At 46.5% G+C, this 22,492-nt stretch overlaps 1 protein-coding gene across 1 annotated transcript in view; it reads right to left on the reverse strand.

The window, feature by feature from the left end:
- Positions 1–5,162: 5,162 nt before the first annotated feature.
- tnfaip2a (tumor necrosis factor, alpha-induced protein 2a) overlaps positions 5,163–22,492 on the reverse strand; it is a 30,384-nt gene continuing 13,054 nt past the window's right edge. The window contains exons 8-13 of the mRNA XM_061707494.1: positions 15,762–15,854; positions 15,383–15,509; positions 13,208–13,333; positions 12,868–13,017; positions 5,960–6,084; positions 5,163–5,355 (exon numbers count right to left, since the gene is read on the reverse strand). Coding sequence (XP_061563478.1) covers positions 5,163–5,355; positions 5,960–6,084; positions 12,868–13,017; positions 13,208–13,333; positions 15,383–15,509; positions 15,762–15,854 — 814 coding nt within the window. The remainder of the gene's footprint in view (positions 5,356–5,959; positions 6,085–12,867; positions 13,018–13,207; positions 13,334–15,382; positions 15,510–15,761; positions 15,855–22,492) is intronic.

Below are 22,492 nucleotides of genomic sequence, written 5' to 3' on the forward strand. Positions count from 1 at the left end.
AGATGGACACGTACGCGGATAAAAGGATAAAAGAAAAGTAACAGCTCAACGTAGCCTAATGTACTGGAGTAAGAATAACAGTTTCTTCTTCAAGTAAAAGTAAAAAGTATAGTGATTCAAAACTAAATGTAACTCGTTACTACCCACCTCTGTAAATTAATAGATTCTGATTGAAATGATGTATAACCCTACCAGAAGGAAATTACAACTGCAAAATGTATTTGATCCTCGTTTTATTTAAGCTACATTTATTTATTTTATTTGTCATTATTTTGTCATAACATTTATGATGTTTAGAAAATGTATTTATTTAATTTAATTTAATTTTTTTTTTGTTCCTTATTTTCTATTATTTCATTAATTTGTCCACTCAGTACAGGCCTGTTCTAATGTGCTTGCTACATGGCAGCTTCGATGTGCCTTGTTTGTTTGTAAATTCAAAATTTTCAATAAAAGAAAAAAAAAAAAGGAACGCTCCTTCACGTCCGTCAGTCAGTTCAGTCAGTGTCCGACCAGCAGGGGGCAGCAGAGTCTAACCTCCACTGCTTCACAGGGAAAACCAGACATTTCTCTGCTGCACATACAGCCCCCCAGTCTCGCGCTCAGAAGGTGTGCCGATTTTTTCCAGTGGCCAGCCGCGGTACTGCAACAAAAAATCCCATGGGGCCCAGAAAGCTTTTTTCCCATAGACTGCAATAGTAAAAGAGAAGCCTCTAAAACTGTTCACAGGACACCTCCAGCTATAATCCCCGGCAATTACTAATCTTTGTATTCTATATTTTTAAGTCATGGACTTTATATCCGTCAAAAATGTTTTATAACGGCCAGAAAAGTCAAAGAAAAGTCTCTTTCTGGGCGTGACGTCACGGCCGTGTCGGTGCCATTGATGTTGCCCCGGGGCATGATGGGAGGCCCCAGAGCATCATGGGAGGTGACTCAACTGCGCATGCTCTATGGGCCCGTGTACACGGAAGTAAACCAGGAAGTCCGAGATTTTTTCGGCACATGCGCTGGCTGAGCAGAATGCATTGAAATGAATGGGCGGCCATTTTGGGCACTGTATCCAGTTAATATTATAGATCCATGTGCACATACCAGCACAACAACCTACAGGAACAATGGAGAACAATGATGGCTATGAGGTACTTATAATTAATAATTAAGGAAAGACAAGGAGGGTGAGGGACATCGCTCAGTGGATCATGCCCCCTGCAGCGTAGCTCTATAGCAGCATATCTACAACGAAGCTATGTTTCAGACTAACTATTATAGTCTTGTTCTATAGCTGCAACTATGACTACTGACTCTAACACACTAGAGTTTACACTACCTAGAGATTTACCAACACCAGCTAGAGGTTTACTAAACAGAAAGGTTTTAAGTTTAGTTTTAAAGGTGGAGGTGGTGTCAGCCTCCTTAACCCAGATTGGACGTTGGTTCCATAGTAACGGTGCCTGATAGCAGAACGCCCGCCCTCCAAATCTACATTTGGATACTCTAGGAACTACGAGTAAACCTGCACTCTGAGAACGGAGAGCTCTGCCAGGAACATAACGTACTATCAGGTCTTGAAGAAACCAGGAGTTTGGACGTTTAGGACTTTATACACCAGTAACAGTTCTCAGTCCGTCCACACTGGAGGACCTGCTGCTTCAAATTAGCTACAATGGACAAGTAAAAAAAATCGAATGAATAAATGACAGAACAACCAGCTGGACTTGAGACGCTTTAATAATGACGTTGTTGTTAACAGATGAGACGGTAACCGGAGAGCAGGACCGCGCACGTACAGCCTGGTAGCACAGCGTTGAGTTGATGTTTACAGCGGCTGGCCGCCACACAACCGTGTATACCCAGGACTACACACGTGATCAGCACAACAAAACACCTGAAGTGACCAGGGGCCTCATCTATAAAGCTTGCTTGCGCAGAAAAAGCGCCTGAAAGTTGCGGAAGCCGCCATCTACGCAAAGCCTCGGATCTAAAAAGAAAAAACTAACCGAAAAATCTGCTTATCTTTACGGCAACTCGGACCCTCCCGTAAGAATTTACTTAAGACACGGGGAACTGGCGACGCAGGCTGTGAGGTGGTGAAATGAAGCCAGATTCATGTCATACTTTTAATAATGTCATCACATATCACAACATATATCAGACTTATAATAAAATACTGCTGATAATGGAGCAGGCGGCGGGAGGGGCGGGGGCTGCCGGGCCGCCGTCCCGAGTGTCTTGATGATTTGCTGAGCCTACAGTTAGTTTTTAAACTGTAAAAAGTGGGGGGGACAAATACATCATTTTGAAAAGTGGGGGGGACATGTCCCCCCTGTTCCCAGTGGAAATTGCGTTGTGCGATCGTGGCACTAACGGGCAGCAACGGCGTGCTGCCACTCACTCGCTTTATTTTATACTATTTAAATACTTTTTCTACTTTTACTGTGACCACCAAATAATCTCGTTTCACTGTCCTCTCTCCACATCATCCACAACATCTAGATATCAGATCTCAGCGAAATTCAGTGGCACGGTTGCTCGACACATTCATTCTGACGCATTCATCCCTAACAGGCTGCAGGAAGCCACTGCGCATGCTCAGTAGGCTCATCCATATGGATTTATGGGCGTGTTGAGGGCGGGATATGGGGCAGATCCAGCTACGCAGCTTTCCAGCTGGACTGTGATTCATAAAGGGAACATTGCGTGGAAGTCTGCGTGCACGCGGTTTTATAAATCCGGATTTTTTTTTGCGCCCGCCATTTTCGGCTTTTGGGTGTAGGTGCACTTTTAGTATGAATCCTACGCACTCCATTTTAAATGAGGCCCCTGGATATGACAAAATCACCTGGAGGACACCTTCCTCCTCTTCAGGACACTTCTTTGACTAGTTTTGGACACTAAAGGACCATATTTCATGGAGGAACATCCAAATGGACTCAGAAAGACCTAGAAATAGATCTGGTTGGTAATCAGGTTAAACCGGAGGTTAGGGTTCACAGATTCTCTTACTGTCGTCATGGTTACAGCCTACACCATCCAGGATCAACACTGTTCATGTATCGCAGGGGAAAATTACATCCATCACTCAATTAGTTTCATCTGGAAAGACACAACTCCTGGTACCTGGAATCAGTAGTACATGTACATCTTGTACCTGGAATCAGTAGTACAAGTACCTCTGGTACCTGGAATCAGTAGTACAAGTACCTCTGGTACCTGGAATCAGTAGTACATGTATATCTGGTACCTGGAATCAGTAGTACAAGTACCTCTTCTAGCTGGAATCAGTAGTAAAAGTACCTCTGGTACCTGGAATCCGTAGTACAATTACCTCTGGTACCTGGAATAAGTAGTACAAGTACCTCTGCTAGCTGGAATCAGTAGTACAAGTACCTCTGGTACCTGGAATCAGTAGTACAAGTACCTCTGCTAGCTGGAATAAGTAGTACAAGTACCTGTGGTACCTGGAATCAGTAGTACAAGTACCTCTGGTACCTGGAATCAGTAGTAAAAGTACCTCTGGTACCTTGAATCAGTAGTACAAGTACCTCTGGTACCTGGAATCAGTAGTAAAAGTACCTCTGGTACCTGGAATCAGTAGTAAAAGTACCTCTGGTACCTGGAATCAGTAGTACAAGTACCTCTGGTACCCTGAATCAGTAGTACAAGTACCTCTGGTACCCTGAATCAGTAGTACAAGTACCTCTGGTACCTGGAATCAGTAGTACAAGTACCTCTGGTACCCTGAATCAGTAGTACAAGTACCTCTGGTACCTGGAATCAGTAGTACAAGTACCTCTGATACCTGGAATCAGTAGTACAAGTACCTCTGATGCCTGGAATAAGTAGTACAAGTACCTCTGCTAGCTGGAATCAGTAGTACAAGTACCTCTGGTACCTGGAATCAGTAGTAAAAGTACCTCTGGTACCCTGAATCAGTAGTACAAGTACCTCTGGTACCTGGAATCAGTAGTACAAGTACCTCTGGTACCTGGAATCAGTAGTACAAGTACCTTTGGTACCTGGAATCAGTAGTACAAGTACCTCTGGTACCTGGAATCAGTAGTACAATTACCTCTGGTACCTGGAATAAGTAGTACAAGTACCTCTGCTAGCTGGAATCAGTAGTACAAGTACCTCTGGTACCTGGAATCAGTAGTACAAGTACCTTTGGTACCTGGAATCAGTAGTACAAGTACTCAAGACACATTGATTAAAATAAACTCCATAAACGGATCAGAGTTCAGGATCTTCAGGGTTTTTCTGTGGAGCTTAAAACTGCAGAAGTCCAAGTTGTGGTCCCTGTGGAACCGATGCCCAACAGCCACCGGTTCATCTGGCTTTGAGGGGGCGGGGCTTTCTGGTAAATCAGTTGTGCTGGATCTGCTCCATAGGTTTTTGTGGCTGTGATGGTTGGAGAGTGTTTGGACCCTGAACACAGTTCAACCCCCTTATTCAGATGTATTTTAAGGATAAAAGATCTTGTCTTATATTCTGGTCAAGACGGCGGTACAAGAAAGACAAACCGATCCACATGTCGCTGCTGAAAAGAGTGCAGAACGCTGTGGAAAACATCCCTTATGGAAATGTGTCTTCAGAAAACTCATTAATAACACCAAAATGTTTGGAGTTTATGATGATTAAAAAAGAAACAGGTCTTCCAAACCTACAGAAACATGACGCAGCAGAGTCTTCGTCCAACCATGTGGCCAGGTCCACGTACGAGGTTGTTGTGTGACAGTTGGTTGCAGATGTCTACGTCTTTTTGGAGTAAAAATACTGAAGGTCAGAATGGTTGCAGGAAGAGAAACCAACCAGCCAAGATGTTCTGGACCAGGTCTGGGCGGTTCCAGTCGTCAAAGGTCGCTGTCCCGCATGTTTCAAACGGTTCATGCTGCAACACACCTGTTTCAAATGTATGGACCATCATCCGCTTGTCATCAAGCTCTGCTCACGTCTGGCGATGTCAGTTATTCATGACAAGGTGTGAAGCAGGGAAACACCTGAAACAAGCAGGACAGCGGCCCACAAGGACCAGAACCGTGTTCTGGACTTTCAAAGACATTACTCTAAAATCACAAGTGGACAAAACACGACTTCATTATAACGTAATGGAAACAGGATCATTTGGGGGTTTGGGTTTTATCCACATTTGGAAACATCACCTATGGTCTCTTCAAAAACTTGGTCACGGACTTCATTTTCTTCTTGTAACTCTTCACTTCGACCTTGGAGAAGAACAGAGGGCGGTGATTGGTGGAGTCTCCAGTGGGCCGGCTCTCATTCATGCTCCGCTTGTAGGAGCGACAGTGAGCCGACAGACCCTTCAGTTCCATCAGAGCCGACACATGAGCGCCGCTGAGGAGAGAAGAGGCAGAGATGGACGGATCAGTCGGCCCGCCGGCCACTGGGAGGGCACTGCAGTAATGACGGGAGGGTTTCATACAGTCAAACACCTGATGGACAGGTGAGCAGGACAACACAAGAGGAGTGCCACAAATCAACGCAAATCAATCAATAAAACATGTTTAAGTTCATGGACATGCAGCATGGAGCCGATTATGAGGAATACTTAAATAATAAAACCCTCTGGCAAAAAAACTAAAACAACGAGAGACGTTTAATCCACAAAAAAATGAAAACAAACAGCTGAAAAGAGACACTGTACAGTCCCCACACACACCTGTACAGGAACCATCTACTGAGAGTTCCTGCTGAAGGAGAGAGTTCCTGCTGAAGGAAAAATCTACTCAGAGTTCCTGCTGAAGGAAACATCTACTCAGAGTTCCTGCTGAAGGAAACATCTACTGAGAGTTCCTGCTGAAGGAAACATCTACTGAGAGTTCCTGCTGCTGTTTTTTAGTTTTACAAAATGTAGGGTTTCAAGATCAGTGTTTCAGCAGTTGTGATTCGTCCATGTGGAGTGTGATGTATTTCAGCGTGGTGTCCCCCGGTATCGTACCTGATGTCGGGGTAGCGCCGGACCAGAGTGATGAGCTCCACGTGAACGCTGTCAGCATCTTGTAGACGGATGATCTCAGCAATGCTGAAGAGGACCTGACAGAGCCACGAGGGCTCGCTGCCGCTCTAAGACAGAAACATTTCAAAGGCTTGAAGATAAAAAAAACACAAAAAATATGAACTAATGAAAACACTCATCACTGTAAATCTAAGTTTCTCTTCTCCACAACTTAGATTATTAAGATCCCCACGAAAACCAGCTGGTGTCAGGCTAGATTTCCTCCAGCAGGTGTACTGACCGGGCCGCGGGTCTCCCTTCAGACCTCGGAGCTCATGTGTGCCTCCATCAGACCCTGCTCCAACTACAAAATCACCTGAAAACTGACCCTGAAGATTCAAGCGCTCTCTCGTAAACAGGACTACGTACTACTCCAGCAAACTACCCAGCATCAGTTCAGAGTGTTTTGTTTTTCCCTGAAACATGTCTCAGTGACATCATTCCTGAGACCAGAACACAACTCAACTGCCTCATAGGCTTTCACTCTGACAGAGATGCAGACCTGAGCAGGACATGTCCCTGGAGGCTGCACCCCACAGGGGCAGTACCCACCTGAAGGACCACACAGCTGCGGGGACCGGCTACATCAGCAAGTGCTCAGACCACGAGACAATACCTTCAGATTGGGTGATAAAGCCGTCCTGAGAATAGCAACAGTTATCCGGTCCCTACCTCCATTGCTCTTCCCCAGACCCTCAAAAATCTGCATAAAAAGCACACCTGTGTGACGATGCTGTCCATAGGCTTTAATTCAGCATTCAACACCATCATTCCTCTGCATTTGGTAGCGAAGCTAAGTTTGCTAGTCTTGAACACCTCCCTGCAACTAGGTCCTGAACTTCCTGACTAGGCCACCTCAGTCAGTCGTTATATGGAGCAACATCTCCAGCAACACCATGCTGTGCACAGGCGCTCCTCAGGGCTCTGCATTCAGTCCCTTCTAGTCCACTGCCGACCCGTGACTGTGCACCACTGCATAGCTCCAACCACATCATCAAGTTCCCAGACGATAAGACCATGGCAGTCTGATCAGTGGGAATGACGAGGTGGCAAACAAAGAGAAGGTACAGCAGCCAACAGACTGATGCTTATCCAACATCCCATCTTTGAATGTCAACAAGACAAATATGGCTGTTGCCGTGAAGAGAACACACCAAAACCATACTCTGCTGAAGATCCATGGATTCACTGTTGAGATGGTCCAGAGCATGATGTTCCTGGGTGTTCAAACCATGGACAACACTGAACACCAGTGCCATTGTGAGGAGAGCTCGGGAACATAATGGTTTTCAGTTTGGCTTTCCGGTTCCAGTTATTTGTTTGCCAGACACTTTTATGCAAAGCAAATTATAAATAAGGAACAGTAATCAAGGAACAGTACAGTTAGGGATAACCTGCATCCCGTTCTGCTGTCTACAACCCACTTAGAAGCTCTGATGATTACTTCAGTTGCCATCGCTGGTGATAAAATCATACCACCTGCCATAATGCTTATTTCTAACTTCTGCCAGCCTGTTGTGAAACCTGCCATATCAATACACAACCTATTGTCCTAATTGTGGATTCACAAAATTAACAACTATCCCAGGCACTCTAAAATAATAAAATGTGGTATCTGCAGCATGTAATCATAGGTGGACAGTTTGTACCTTTGTATACACTCACTATTCAATATGGAATTAGCAGTAACACATTTTTAGAATACCAACAACTTAAAGAGCATATTGCAGGTTAGAATTTTTTCAAAAATGATACCTGACCTTATGTGAAAATGACTATGTGAGAAGTTAATGTAGGATTTAATATGTTTTACAAGACATAAGGGCACTTATTCAGAGGAAAAAGTGGCTGATTTTAGCCAAGTTCCTACAAACGCTTTTTTTTTCGACCACCGCGTCATATGACGTAGCACTGGGGAGACGTCTCCACAGCTCTGCCCCATCTGACTGCCCAGACCCGGTACACACGTAGCCGGGTATCTGCTAAACCCAAGATATTTTCCTACGTTTGGACCTGTCATCCACATGAAAACGCAAATAAACGAATGTTTAACAAAAATCCAGGCAAAGGGAAGATTTTTGAAAACTCTGTTTATGTAGATGCGTGTAGACCTGGTGTAGACAGAGACAACCGGAGTTTTGCGTTTTTCGAACGTCACATTATGCTCCAAAACAACAACAAATCTGCTCTGAGTCTGACGTCTAAAGTGCGATCCAGAACTGCAGATGATCCACCATCTGTCCTCCAAGCTATTTATTAAATAAATGGTCTCTGCTCTTGACACCGTTACACCGACGCGGAGCCTACGCCGTAGGGTACGCGGCGACGCGCAGCAGGGCTGCAGCAGGGCTGCGTCGATTAACGCGGCAGCTCCGCCGCGGACACGGGGAAACTCCAGCTCGTTGCCCGAGGAGGAGGCGCGGATCCCGGGGAAGCGGCGCAACAGAGGCGGCCCGGAGGCTGGAAGACCAGATGATCTACAGGTTTGGAATGCTTATGAAAGTGGTCGAAAACGCAGATCTTCGGTTCTGTGTGGAAGGTTTTTTTTTTTAACAACGATGTAATGTGGATAAACGAAGGGGGGGAAGTATTCGGTTTTAAAAATACCCGGCTATTTCGGATGCTTTAATCAGAAAAAAGAGAAGATAATAAGCCTGTTTTCTGTTTAGAAAGTACAAACGTAGACATATTACAAGTACTCACCCATCTTTTAGGAGTTATTTTCGGAGTTTCTTTCAGGAGCACGGAGCAGGAGTGCTGCAGTGAATAAAGGCGGATTTATGGTTCCGCGTAAAATCGACGGCGTAGCCTACGGTGTAGGGTACGCGGCGCACGCAGCGTTCTGTGCGTCGCTGCGTAACCTACGCCGTAGGGCTGCGTTGGTGTAACGCGGACCCATAAATCAGCCTTTTAAAAAGTGAGTTTCAGCTGTCAATCAAAAGAACTTGGAGGGACTAACGGGTAACGTAATTATAAGGCTGTGGCCCGTCATATTGGTGTGAATACACATTCACAACCTCTTCAGTGTCACAACTAACATTAAGATCCATTATTTTTCCTATTGTTGAATTCACCGCGCTCCCCAATGCGACGTCACTTCCGGTTCAGCTTTTTCAGATGCGGAAGTAAAATACTCTCACAAAAACAACTCCGGAGGTCACTGTAGTATATATTTATGCGTATTTCAATGAAAATTCAGTTCCTACATTATTTTCCTACACATTGATTCACAGGGGTCTCCAACCTGCAATATGCTCTTTAAGGCCATAATAAATAAAAAATGTAAACTCAACAAACTGGACCTACAACTTCCGCTAAGATAATAGAATTATTGAACCTAAGCACCCTAAAGTTGCTATCGAAACTTTACAGGTTAGTGTCCAAAATAGACAACTCAGACTCTCTTCCGATTTCAAAATGGGAGGCGGATCTCTCTCTTAACACCGACCAGATCTCTTGGTCACAAATATGTTTAAATACTTTCACTATGACTAAAAACCCAAACTTACAACTTATACAGTATAAAGTTCTTCATAGAATACATTATACAGGACAAAGGATGTTCCAGATGGGGTTTGTCACCTCTAATATCTACTCACAGTGCACAGAGAACACCCCTGATAATTATATGCATGCTTTATGGTTTTGTACTGTCAGGGTTTGACACTTCCTCCCAGTTTGAGTTTCAGTTCTGTCCCTCCTGTTTCCCATTTGCCCTGATTGTGTCTGCACCTGTGTCTCGTCGTGTCTCGTTATCCCCTGTGTATATCTGGTCTTGTCATTCCTTTGTTCCCTGTCGGTCCGTACTGGTTCTTCCTCCATGTCTCCTCGACGTTTTTTCCTGTTCCTGGTTTTTTTGTTAATCCTGCTCTGCAGCGCTTTGTTTTTGCCTTTTTGTAATTAAACCCTTTTTGTTGTGAACTCCTGGCTCCTGCTCTCCTGCGTTTGGGTCCTCGACAAAACCGAATTATAACATGTACATCGGTAGGAAGGTTCTGGACGGAGATTTGTGAGGATTTATCCACATGGATCAACTACAGAATCCCAGTGTGCCCCACGATATGTATATTTGGTCACCTGGGAGATATTCAAATGGAATCTTACCGGATACACCTGGTTCTCACTGCCTTATGTATCGCAAAGAAAACCATTCTAGTGAATTGGAAACAAAAGTCCAGTTTATGTATTAACCACTTCAGGAATCTTCTGTCAGATCATATTAGTGCTGAGATAATGTCTGCCTCCACTGAACAACGTTCGGCTGATTTGCCTTCCCTCTGGTCCCTGGGAATGCACGGGGGCCGGGCACGGGTGGGCGCGGCGGCGGAGTGGAGTCATTCTCAGGTGTCTATGTCTTATGTCGTCAGTATGAAAGGAGGGATGTTGGACCATTTCCCCCTCCGCCTGGGGGCTCCGACGGCGCCGGGGACGCCCATGGAGGTACGGTGGGGCCCTGGCCCGGCTCAGAGGGCCGGCCCCCGTCAAAAAAACAAAAAAAAAACTGGCTTTGTATGTGTGTGTGTATATATATATATATATATATATATATATATATATATATATATATATAGACAAGGAAAAAATAAATAAATAAAATACAATAAAAAAATGCACCCAAAATAAAGCTAGGCAGTACTGATCCAAATGCATTTGCAAGATTTAAAAACATGCAAGTTTCTTTTCTCAATCTTAGCTGTCTAAGCTACCGCGATTAACTGAAGGGTGTGTTTCAACTAAAGGGACTGACATTCCTCAACCTCTCTGGTAAGGTCTTTGCAGGGGTACCGGAGAGGAGTCTGATTATCAAATCTCTGATTCAGGATCAATGCGGGTTCCGCTCAAGTCATGGAACACTGGACCAGCTTTACATCCTTGCTGGAGTCCTGGAGGGGGCATGGGGGACTGGGTCCCTTGTTAAAATTCAATTCAAATTAAAAAATACTTAATCCAAAGGGATAGTAACTGTTGCAGTAGTTATGATTTCAGTCCCTTCAAATAGTCATTTTAGAGGTTTATTGGTGTAGGGAGGAAGGATCTCTCATGTCTTAAGGGTCTCCTATAGAGGTCTGAAGAGTCTCCCGTAGAGGTATGGAGGATCTCCCGTAGAGGTCTGGAGGATCTCCCATAGAGGTCTGAAGAATCTCCCGTAGAGGTCTGGAGGATCTCCTGTAGAGGTCTGAAGGATCTCCTGTAGAGGTCTGAAGAATCTCCCGTAGAGGTCTGGAGGATCTCCTGTAGAGGTCAGGAGGATCTCCTGTAGAGGTGTGAAGGATCTCCTGTAGAGGTCTGAAGGGTCTTCCTTAGATGTCTGAAGGATCTCCTGTAGAGGTCTGAAGGGTCTCCCGTAGAGGTCTGGAGGATCTCCCGTAGAGGTCTGGAGGATCTCCCATAGAGGTCTGAAGAATCTCCCGTAGAGGTCTGGAGGATCTCCCGTAGAAGTCTGGAGGATCTCCTGTAGAGGTCAGGAGGATCTCCTGTAGAGGTCAGGAGGATCTCCTGTAGAGGTCAGGAGGATCTCCTGTAGAGGTGTGAAGGATCTCCTGTAGAGGTCTGAAGAATCTCCCGTAGAGGTCTGGAGGATCTCCTGTAGAGGTCTGGAGGATCTCCGGTAGCGGTCTGAAGGGTCTTCCGTAGATGTCTGAAGGATCTCCTGTAGAGGTCTGAAGGGTCTCCCGTAGAGGTCTGAAGGATCTCCTGTAGAGGTCTGGAGGATCTCCTGTAGAGGTCTGAAGGGTCTCCCGTAGAGGTCTGAAGGATCTCCTGTAGAGGTCTGGAGGATCTCCTGTAGAGGTCTGGAGGATCTCCTGTAGAGGTCTGAAGGGTCTCCCGTAGAGGTCTGAAGGATCTCCTGTAGAGGTCTGAAAAATCTCCCGTAGCGGTCTGAAGGATCTTCCGTAGAGGTCTGGAGGGTCTGCTGTAGAGGTCTGAAGGGTCTCCCGTAGAGGTCTGAAGGGTCTCCCGTAGAGGTCTGAAGGATCTCCCGTAGAGGTCTGGAGGATCTCCCGTAGAGGTCTAGAGGGTCTCCCATAGAGGTCTGAAGGACCTACTATAGCGGTCTGAAGGATCTCCCGTAGAGGTCACGATCCTCCATCGATCCTGTTGACCCCTCTCTGGAGCTTCTTCCGTTCTGCCTCAGTGCCGTGGGAAAACCACACCGCTGCATCGATGCAGTAGGTCAGCAGACTGATAGCAGATTTTCAACATCTTGCTGAAGGACCTAAACTTCCTCTAGAAGTAAAGTCTGCTCTGTCCTTACAAACAGCATCAGTGTTGTACCTCCAGTCCAGTATGTTGTCCAGGTGGAAACCCAGGTATTTATACTCTTCCACCACCTCCACTTCTTCTCCTGAATTTGAAAAGGAAGTTTTGTTGCTTCCAGATTTTTACCTCCTAAAAGCACTGACTCAAGAAAGGTAATGGTAACCGTAGCTTCTCGGTCAGAGTTCTCAATAGATTTAAGTATCATCTGCATACCTATAAGAAGATAGCAATAGTGTTTGTGAATATAAAATAGGGGGAAATGCAGAAGCAGAAGAGGGAGGGTCCAATAAGTGATCCTTGTGGAACTCCATTTATTATGGTGTTTCAGATTCATAATTGCCAATTCTCACTATGTAAGCTCTGTAATTCAAGTATGAGCTGAGCCATATGATTACATGACTCTTAAAATGAAAGCTGGACAGCCTTTAAACTGGATATATTTTACTGTGACTGAATGAAACTGCAGTACTAACTCTGTACTTCATCGGCACCTTCAAAGAACTGTGACAGAACTTCAGAATTACTCACATTCAGCTTTGATGTGAGCTTGAAATGCAGGCGAAACCTTGAGCGTTCATTTCCCATCTCACCTGCTCTACAAAGAATCTGTCCATCTTTTGGGCATCTTCAGTCATCCTCTGAGCCCCAGCCCTCTGGTCCTCTGTGCTCTTCTTCTTAGTCTTCATCACCCTCTTCACATATCTAATGACCACATCCTGATGGAGGACGGAGAGCAGGGACTGAGGAGACACAGGTGGGTCAAACTCACAGGTGGATACGAGATAAACACAGGTAGTCAGACACAGAGTCACAAAGATGGGCCAGACAGATATAGAAGGGACTCAGGTAAACATACAGGTGGGTCAAGCAGACTTACATGTGGATCAGAGAGACACAGGTGAGTCAGTCAGATGGGGAGGTAGGACTCACCTGTCTGCAGGTGGGTTTCAGATCAGTTAGGTCAGGCAGATGTTGGTCCAGATGGTCCAGCAGCGAGTCGATGATGGGCACTGAGCCGTCTACCCAGCTGGATGTCCAGAGCTTCTTCAAACCTGCCTGAAAACATTTATCAGAGACACAGAGACCATGTGTTTTTGTGTTTCATGACTAAACTAGTAAAACAAACACTTCAAAACAAAGATGAGACAGTGGCAAATACAGTTTTGAAGGGGTGGCCGTTGCCAGACCACCATTTCTGGAATTTCATGAACTTGCATACATGAGTCCAGAGTTGTTTTGGAGACAGTGTGGACATGCCAACACCAGGGCCGCTTAACAAGCTGCTGTTTACATAGCTAGTGCTACACGGTGGGCCGACCGCCACACCAAAATAAAGACTGAAAATAACAAGTAACCGGACGGTCCAACGATGTCCTTAACTCCAGAGCAGGATCTCATCAGTTGGTAGAAGCTATGTGAGGCAGTGGTGCTCATACCACCCTATGTGGTATTACACAGGTGTGTAAAAGCTGCAAACCGGATCACAACGTACCTGAGACAGTTTGACATCACCTCATAGTCTAGACCTAGTAGGTCACAGGTTGACCAGAATCAGCAGATCCAGAGCAGCACGGACTAGGACCCACTATCAAGTCTGATCACACTGATCACTATCAAGTCTGATCACACTGATCACTATCAGGTCCATCCCACTGATCACTATCAGGTCCATCCCACTGATCACTATCAGGTCTGATCACACTGATCACTATCAGGTCTGATCACACTGATCACTATCAGGTCTGATCACACTGATCACTATCAGGTCCATCCCACTGATCACTATCAGGTCTGATCACACTGATCACTATCAGGTCTGATCACACTGATCACTATCAGGTCCATCCCACTGATCACTATCAGGTCTGATCACACTGATCACTATCAGGTCTGATCACACTGATCACTATCAGGTCTGATCACACTGATCACTATCAGGTCCATCCCACTGATCACTATCAGGTCTGATCACACTGATCACTATCAGGTCTGATCACACTGATCACTATCAGGTCCATCCCACTGATCACTATCAGGTCTGATCACACTGATCACTATCAGATCCATCACATTGATCACTATCAGATCCATGACACTGATCACTATCAGGTCTGATCACATTGATCACTATCAGGTCTGATCACACTGATCACTATCAGGTCCATCACATTGATCACTATCAGATCCATCACATTGATCACTATCAGATCCATGACACTGATCACTATCAGGTCTGATCACATTGATCACTATCAGGTCTGATCACACTGATCACTATCAGGTCCATCATACTGATCACTATCATGTCTGATCACATTGATCACTCTTGCAGCAGGTCAAACAGTTTTTTAACAAAGTTGTTGACGTTCATTTCTGTGTTGTTGAGAGAAGAATATCTGGTGTTTAGTTCAACTCTTCAACAGGAGCCAGCAGAGCCTGCAAACATCACAGAGTTACCGACGTGCAGCTGCGCACCATTAAAATGATGTCAGGCCCTCGGCGTTTGCTGGAACAAGGTGGGTCGTTTGTGGTGGAATTTTTACAAACGTGGTGCATTCACGCTGAATTAACATCCAACGTCCTCTGTTAGTATTCCAGATTACTGCATGACCCCGGGTAACCTTACCCTGGTGAGTTCATTTCAGGTTGTGGAGCTGCAGATGTAAAGTTATAGCTTCAACTAGTGTTAGGTAGATTATAGCAGATCTGAAGTTATGTCTGTCTTAATTCAATTAATTCAAGTTAATTCAACCTTGTAACCATTTAGATGTTCTACGTTTCCCTCCAGGACATATTTAAGTCCATTTGTTCCTCGGTGAACGGTGGTCCTTTAGTTCCTTGAAAGGGCTTGAAAGCAACACTTGAAATTTAGTTTTGTTGTGTTTTTCATTGTTTTGGATTTAAAACAGATAAATAAGCAGATTTATACCTTTTTGATTTTTTCTTCTAATTTTAATTTTCTTGTTATTTTGTTATTGTTATTTTATTCAGGTTTTGGAACCTGAACCAGGAATGATGGACGAACTGGAACGCAGGAAGACTTCAGGTTCAGGACCTCAGGCTTGTGGACTTGAGCAAAGCTGCAGCGCCAGCACGTTTTTGTACCTTGATCTTATCCTGCAGAGGAGCGATGAAGAGCCTGAAGCCAGAATCCCTCAGAGCCGTCAGCGAGTCCAGACAGCGCCGCCGCCGCTCCTCAGACAGGAACTCAGTCTGAGCGCTGACGTAGTCCCTGAGGAGACACCAGCGCTCAGCTGCACAGGCCGGCTGCTGCCACGGCTCCACTTACAACAGTCGGTGTTGTGTGACAACGCACGCACACACACACACACACACACACACACACACACACACACACACACACACACACACACACACACACACACACACACACACACACACACACACACACACACACACACACACACACACACACACACACACACACCTCTCAGGTTTCTGTGAGACGGAGGTGTGAACTTACCTGAACTGCTCCTCACACACCAGCTGGGCTTTCATCACCAAGTACACGTTACCATGGTTGCCCTTCAGAAACTCCTCCACACACGTCCTGTAGCTGGAACACACACACGCACACACACACACACCCCTAAAATGTGTGGATGCTGCACCGGAACGGTCTGTTCTCCAGTCCCCAACCTCAACCTTCACAGTTGATGGCCAGAGGGGTATTCCAGGAAGCGGGTTTAGTGAAAAGTCTGAGTTTGTTAAAAGGAACCCTGGTTATTAAGACTTGTAGTCCCTAATTAGCCACAATTGTTCTGTTATACTAAAATATGTTGTTAGAAACACATAAAATAATCTAATTGCTTTAAAAATCTACAATGTTTATCACATATTTTGACCTGCGGGAGGCGCCATGTTTTACCTGCGCAATGCATTCTGGGGGCGATGACGTACGACGGTGGCTCTGGGAAGATAAGCCGCGTTAGTTTAACTGCGACAGGTATCTAAAACATAGATGAGCAGCACTCTCCCGGCCGTGGAGGCTGACGAGGGAGCCCATAAGACGTCTCGGTTCAGGCAAACTGGATCAAAGTTCTGTGATGCACGGGAGATCTGCAAAAATGATCAAAGTCGTGCGCATCTTACCAGTGCATTAGGCTACGGCGTCGGCGTAGCCTACGGCGTAGACGGCGTAGCCGTGGCTCTACAGCCTGCAGCGCACCGCCACCCGCTCTCCGCTCTCCGCTCTGGCCGGGATGGAGACGCCGGTGGGCAGGATGCACGTTTGGGTGGGCATAGCCCACCCCTGCCACCCCTTAAAACCGGCCTCGGTGCTGGGTCCAGATGATGACAGACCAGAGGCTGAGGGGATTGGCCCGGGACTTTGACGAAACGGGAGGCGCAGACTTCGCTTCAAATAGGCAAGAACATCTTTATTTTATTTAATGACACCAGATCTGGCTGGGGTTTTTATTGTAGCATCGGTTATCTGCTAGTTGAAACGTGTGGTCTGTTAGTCTATCTGAGTTTTATGGTGTTTTTATAGTTCATGCTGTATGGTGCGGTACTTTCTTTTTTTTTTTTTTTTCACTTTTTTGTAGGTGCGCCTTCACCTTAATGTTTAGCTGTGTTTTGATCTGTGTTTCTTGTGCGCTGTCACCTGTTTAGCTGTGTTTTCATCTGTTTCTGGGTGTCAAAACAGTGGACGGGGGTTAGCAGGAGCCACCGTCTGACGTCACTATCCAGAATGCATTGCGGAGGGGGCACGGTGGCGCAGCTGGTAGTGCAGCCGTCTCACAGCAACAGCTGGTAGTGCAGCTGTCTCACAGCAAGAAGGTCCTGGGTTCGATTCCCGCCGGGGGACGCTGTGGGCGCTGAAGTGCGTGTTAGTTCCCCCATGACTTAAGCGCCCACTCCCTGGGTGGGGTTGGCGAAAGGATCTTTCTGTGTGGAGTTTGCATGTTCTCCCCGTGTTCCCCTGGGTAGTTAATGTGAGCTACCCTCACAAAAACATGTGAACTCCTCAGGTTAAGGAGGAGACCTGAGCTCAGTGCAGGAACCCCCAGGGTTGGTAGAGGATGGCAATGCCCAGGACTGTCACTTAGGTAGGAGCACTGGGTGATATAATGGGAAAAAATCAGGGATAAAATTTCTTTTTTTAAAAAGAATGCGGTGTAAACAACAATGGCGACCTACGAGTTAAATTATATTTTCAAATTTTATAAAAACGAAGACATCAACAAGGTTTTTTATATCACATTGTTATAATTGATACCAACATTTATCTTTTAAGACCTACATGTCTTAATAGCCAGGGTTCCTTTTAAGCCTGAGATCAGGGAAACCCGGAGTTTTCAGTTCCAGAAAGCGATTTAACTCAAACTCTGAGTCAGTTACTATGGCAACTGAGCCTCTGAACCTAACCTGCTCGCTAGCAGCTTTACTTCAATTAAGCCTGAGTTTCTCTCTGTCTCCTCCCTCAGTGGCATCAATTCAGCCAATGGGCCTTTACGCAATACACATCCATTTTCTGCACCACGGACAGCAAGCGGCAGAGTTAGAGAGCAGAAAAAGCGTATCTAACAAACGCAACATATTTTATTTTACTATGTCAGTGCAACAATATCACAGGGACATCCGAGTTTAACTTCAAACAGTTAAAGTCCAAATGCAAAAAGAAGAGGGAGGAACAGAAGAGAGAAAGAGAGAGAGAGAGTAAAAAAAAAAGTCAAATATTTCCCTTAACCAGATTTATAAGAGGGTAGGGTGATTTGATATCTTACCTTAAAATCAACTTGCATAATTAATCCATCAGTGGCTAACAGCCTCGTTAATATCTTCTGCTGCTGGGGCAACATTGGCCTTCTTTCTTGTTTTTTTATTAAATTGCGTGGTTGTCTGCTTCCTTTTCATTTCTGTAAGTTAGTAACACTGCAGAGCTAAAAACCAGATTGATAGCGACCACTGTTGTCAGGGACGCTGGGACATCACATTTCAAGATATGAGGGGGTACAAGTGTTGGGAAAGATAATACCTAGTGAAATCCATCATGTTGTTCTGATATGCATTTGTAGTTATTTTATATGTATTAAGTAATAGAATAAATCAATACAAATAGACAGAGTAATTCCATAAATGTATAAAAAAAATAAAAAAAACATTTACATTTTCCCCTGAAGCCGAGGTGTGGCGGCTGCCCCTGATCTAAATGACAATAACATTTCATTCAATACCATTCCACCACTGTTTTCATCTGTAATATTATGAGACAGTGTGCTTAAATGTTAAATGAATGCTGCATTCAAACTTACACATTGACTGCAGCAACTTTCTCCCACGACAATTCTCTCCTCGTGTTTCGTGTTTTTTTCCCGAAATATGCTCTCATACTCGCCATACGCACGTATTAACACTTCTAACTCCAGTGGCGTGAAGTATGTGGATCTTCAGATGCAAACAAATGTTTCCTCAAAGGGATTTTGTAAATTGAAATGTTAAATAAGTTTAAAAAAAAAAAAGAAAAGGTATGTGGATCTTTTGTTGTCGCCGGTTGCCATGGTGAATCCTTGTATCAGGGCTCTACTGATGATGGCTTTTTATATCCCTCACGCACGCGCTTAGCTCGAGCTTAACAAACTCAACTCAGCTTAACAAAGTTGATTGAACTAACTCATATCAGCTGTTCTGGAACCGAAAACTCAGAGTTTCTTATCTCAAGTTAAGTCAACTCGGAGTTCAGGTTTAAACTCGGAATTTGTTGAACCTGCTTCCTGGAATACCCCTCTGGTCCAGACTCTCATCCTGGTCCAGACTCTCATCCTGGACCAGACTCTCATCCTGGTCCAGACTCATCCTGGTCAAGACTCTCATCCTGGTCCAGACTCATCCTGGACCAGACTCATCCTGGTCCAGACTCATCCTGGACCAGACTCATCCTGGTCCAGACTCATCCTGGACCAGACTCATCCTGGACCAGACTCTCATCCTGGACCAGACTCATCCTGGACCAGACTGTCATCCTGGACCAGACTCATCCTGGACCAGACTCATCCTGGACCAGACTCATCCTGGTCCAGACTCTCATCCTGGTCCAGACTCTCATCCTGGTCCAGACTCATCCTGGTCAAGACTCTCATCCTGGTCCAGACTCTCATCCTGGTCCAGACTCATCCTGGTCAAGACTCTCATCCTGGTCCAGACTCATCCTGGACCAGACTCATCCTGGTCCAGACTCATCCTGGACCAGACTATTCCTGGACCAGACTGTCATCCTGGACCAGACTCATCCTGGACCAGACTCTCATCCTGGACCAGACTCATCCTGGACCAGACTCTCATCCTGGACCAGACTCATCCTGGACCAGACTCTCATCCTGGACCAGACTCATCCTGGTCCAGAATCTCATCCTGGACCAGACTCATCCTGGACCAGACTCTCATCCTGGACCAGACTCTCATCCTGGACCAGAATCTCATCCTGGACCAGACTCTCATCCTGGTCCAGACTCATCCTGGTCCAGACTCTCATCCTGGTCCAGACTCTCATCCTGGACCAGACTCTCATCCTGGTCCAGACTCATCCTGGTCAAGACTCTCATCCTGGTCCAGACTCATCCTGGACCAGACTCTCATCCTGGTCCAGACTCATCCTGGACCAGACTCATCCTGGACCAGACTCTCATCCTGGACCAGACTCATCCTGGACCAGACTGTCATCCTGGACCAGACTCATCCTGGTCCAGACTCTCATCCTGGACCAGACTCATCCTGGACCAGACTCTCATCCTGGACCAGACTCATCCTGGACCAGACTCTCATCCTGGACCAGACTCATCCTGGACCAGACTCATCCTGGACCAGACTCTCATCCTGGACCAGACTCATCCTGGACCAGACTCTCATCCTGGTCCAGACTCTCATCCTGGACCAGACTCTCATCCTGGTCCAGACTCTCATCCTGGACCAGACTCATCCTGGACCAGACTCATCCTGGACCAGACTCTCATCCTGGACCAGACTCATCCTGGACCAGACTCTCATCCTGGACCACACTCATCCTGGTCCAGACTCTCATCCTGGACCAGACTCTCATCCTGGTCCAGACTCTCATCCTGGACCAGACTCATCCTGGACCAGACTCATCCTGGACCAGACTCTCATCCTGGACCAGACTCATCCTGGACCAGACTCTCATCCTGGACCAGACTCATCCTGGACCAGACTCTCATCCTGGACCAGACTCTCATCCTGGACCAGACTCTCATCCTGGACCAGACTCATCCTGGACCAGACTCATCCTGGACCAGACTCTCATCCTGGACCAGACTCATCCTGGTCCAGACTCTCATCCTGGACCAGACTCTCATCCTGGACCAGACTCTCATCCTGGACCAGACTCATCCTGGACCAGACTCTCATCCTGGACCAGACTCATCCTGGTCCAGACTCTCATCCTGGACCAGACTCTCATCCTGGACCAGACTCATCCTGGACCAGACTCATCCTGGACCAGACTCTCATCCTGGACCAGACTCTCATCCTGGACCAGACTCTCATCCTGGACCAGACTCTCATCCTGGACCAGACTCATCCTGGACCAGACTCTCATCCTGGTCCAGACTCTCATCCTGGACCAGACTCATCCTGGACCAGACTCTCATCCTGGACCAGACTCTCATCCTGGTCCAGACTCTCATCCTGGTCCAGACTCATCCTGGACCAGATTCTCATCCTGGACCAGAATCTCATCCTGGACCAGACTCATCCTGGACCAGACTCATCCTGGACCAGACTCTCATCCTGGACCAGACTCATCCTGGACCAGACTCTCATCCTGGACCAGACTCTCATCCTGGACCAGACTGTCATCCTGGACCAGACTCTCATCCTGGACCAGACTGTCATCCTGGACCAGACTCTCATCCTGGACCAGACTGTCATCCTGGACCAGACTCATCCTGGACCAGACTCTCATCCTGGACCAGACTGTCATCCTGGTCCAGACTCATCCTGGACCAGACTCTCATCCTGGACCAGACTCTCATCCTGGACCAGACTCTCATCCTGGACCAGACTCTCATCCTGGACCAGAATCTCATCCTGGACCAGACTCTCATCCTGGACCAGACTCTCATCCTGGACCAGAATCTCATCCTGGACCAGACTCTCATCCTGGACCAGACTCATCCTGGACCAGACTGTCATCCTGGACCAGACTCATCCTGGACCAGACTCTCATCCTGGACCAGACTCATCCTGGACCAGACTCATCCTGGACCAGACTCTCATCCTGGACCAGACTCATCCTGGACCAGACTCTCACCCTGGACCAGACTGTCATCCTGGACCAGATTCATCCTGGACCAGACTGTCATCCTGGACCAGACTCATCCTGGACCAGACTCATCCTGGACCAGACTCTCATCCTGGACCAGACTCATCCTGGACCAGACTCTCATCCTGGTCCAGACTCTCATCCTGGACCAGACTCATCCTGGTCCAGACTCTCATCCTGGACCAGACTCTCATCCTGGACCAGACTCTCATCCTGGTCCAGACTCTCATCCTGGACCAGACTCTCATCCTGGACCAGACTCATGCTGGACCAGACTCATCCTGGACCAGACTCATCCTGGACCAGACTCATGCTGGACCAGACTCATCCTGGACCAGACTCATCCTGGACCAGACTCATCCTGGACCAGACTCATGCTGGACCAGACTCTCATCCTGGACCAGACTCTCATCCTGGACCAGACTCTCATCCTGGAAACTAAAAACTAGTTCATGCGTTTGTATCTTCTAGACTAGATTACTGTAATGAGTTGTTAGCAGGATGTCCAAGTAATTTGCTGAATAGGCTCCAGCTGATCCAAAATGCAGCAGCACGAGTACTGACAGGAATTAGCAGGAGAGACCACGTCTCTCCAGTGTTAGCGTCGCTCCATTGGTTACCCGTAAAATTCAGAATCCAATTTAAAATTTTATTACTTGCGTATAAAGCCCAAAACGGCTTAGCTCCGCAGTATTTACAAGACCTGATAGTGCCTTATGTTCCTGTCAGAGCTCTCCGTTCTCAGAGTGCAGGTTTACTCGTAGTTCCTAGAGTATCTAAATGTAGATTTGGAGGGCGGGCGTTCTGCTATCAGGCACCACTACTATGGAACCAACTTCCAATCTGGGTTAAGGAGGCTGACACCACCTCCACCTTTAAAACTAAACTTAAAACATTTCTGTTTAGTAAAGCCT

The sequence above is a fragment of the Cololabis saira genome, chromosome 18 (assembly GCF_033807715.1).
Source record: "Cololabis saira isolate AMF1-May2022 chromosome 18, fColSai1.1, whole genome shotgun sequence".
Taxonomy (NCBI): domain Eukaryota; kingdom Metazoa; phylum Chordata; class Actinopteri; order Beloniformes; family Belonidae; genus Cololabis; species Cololabis saira.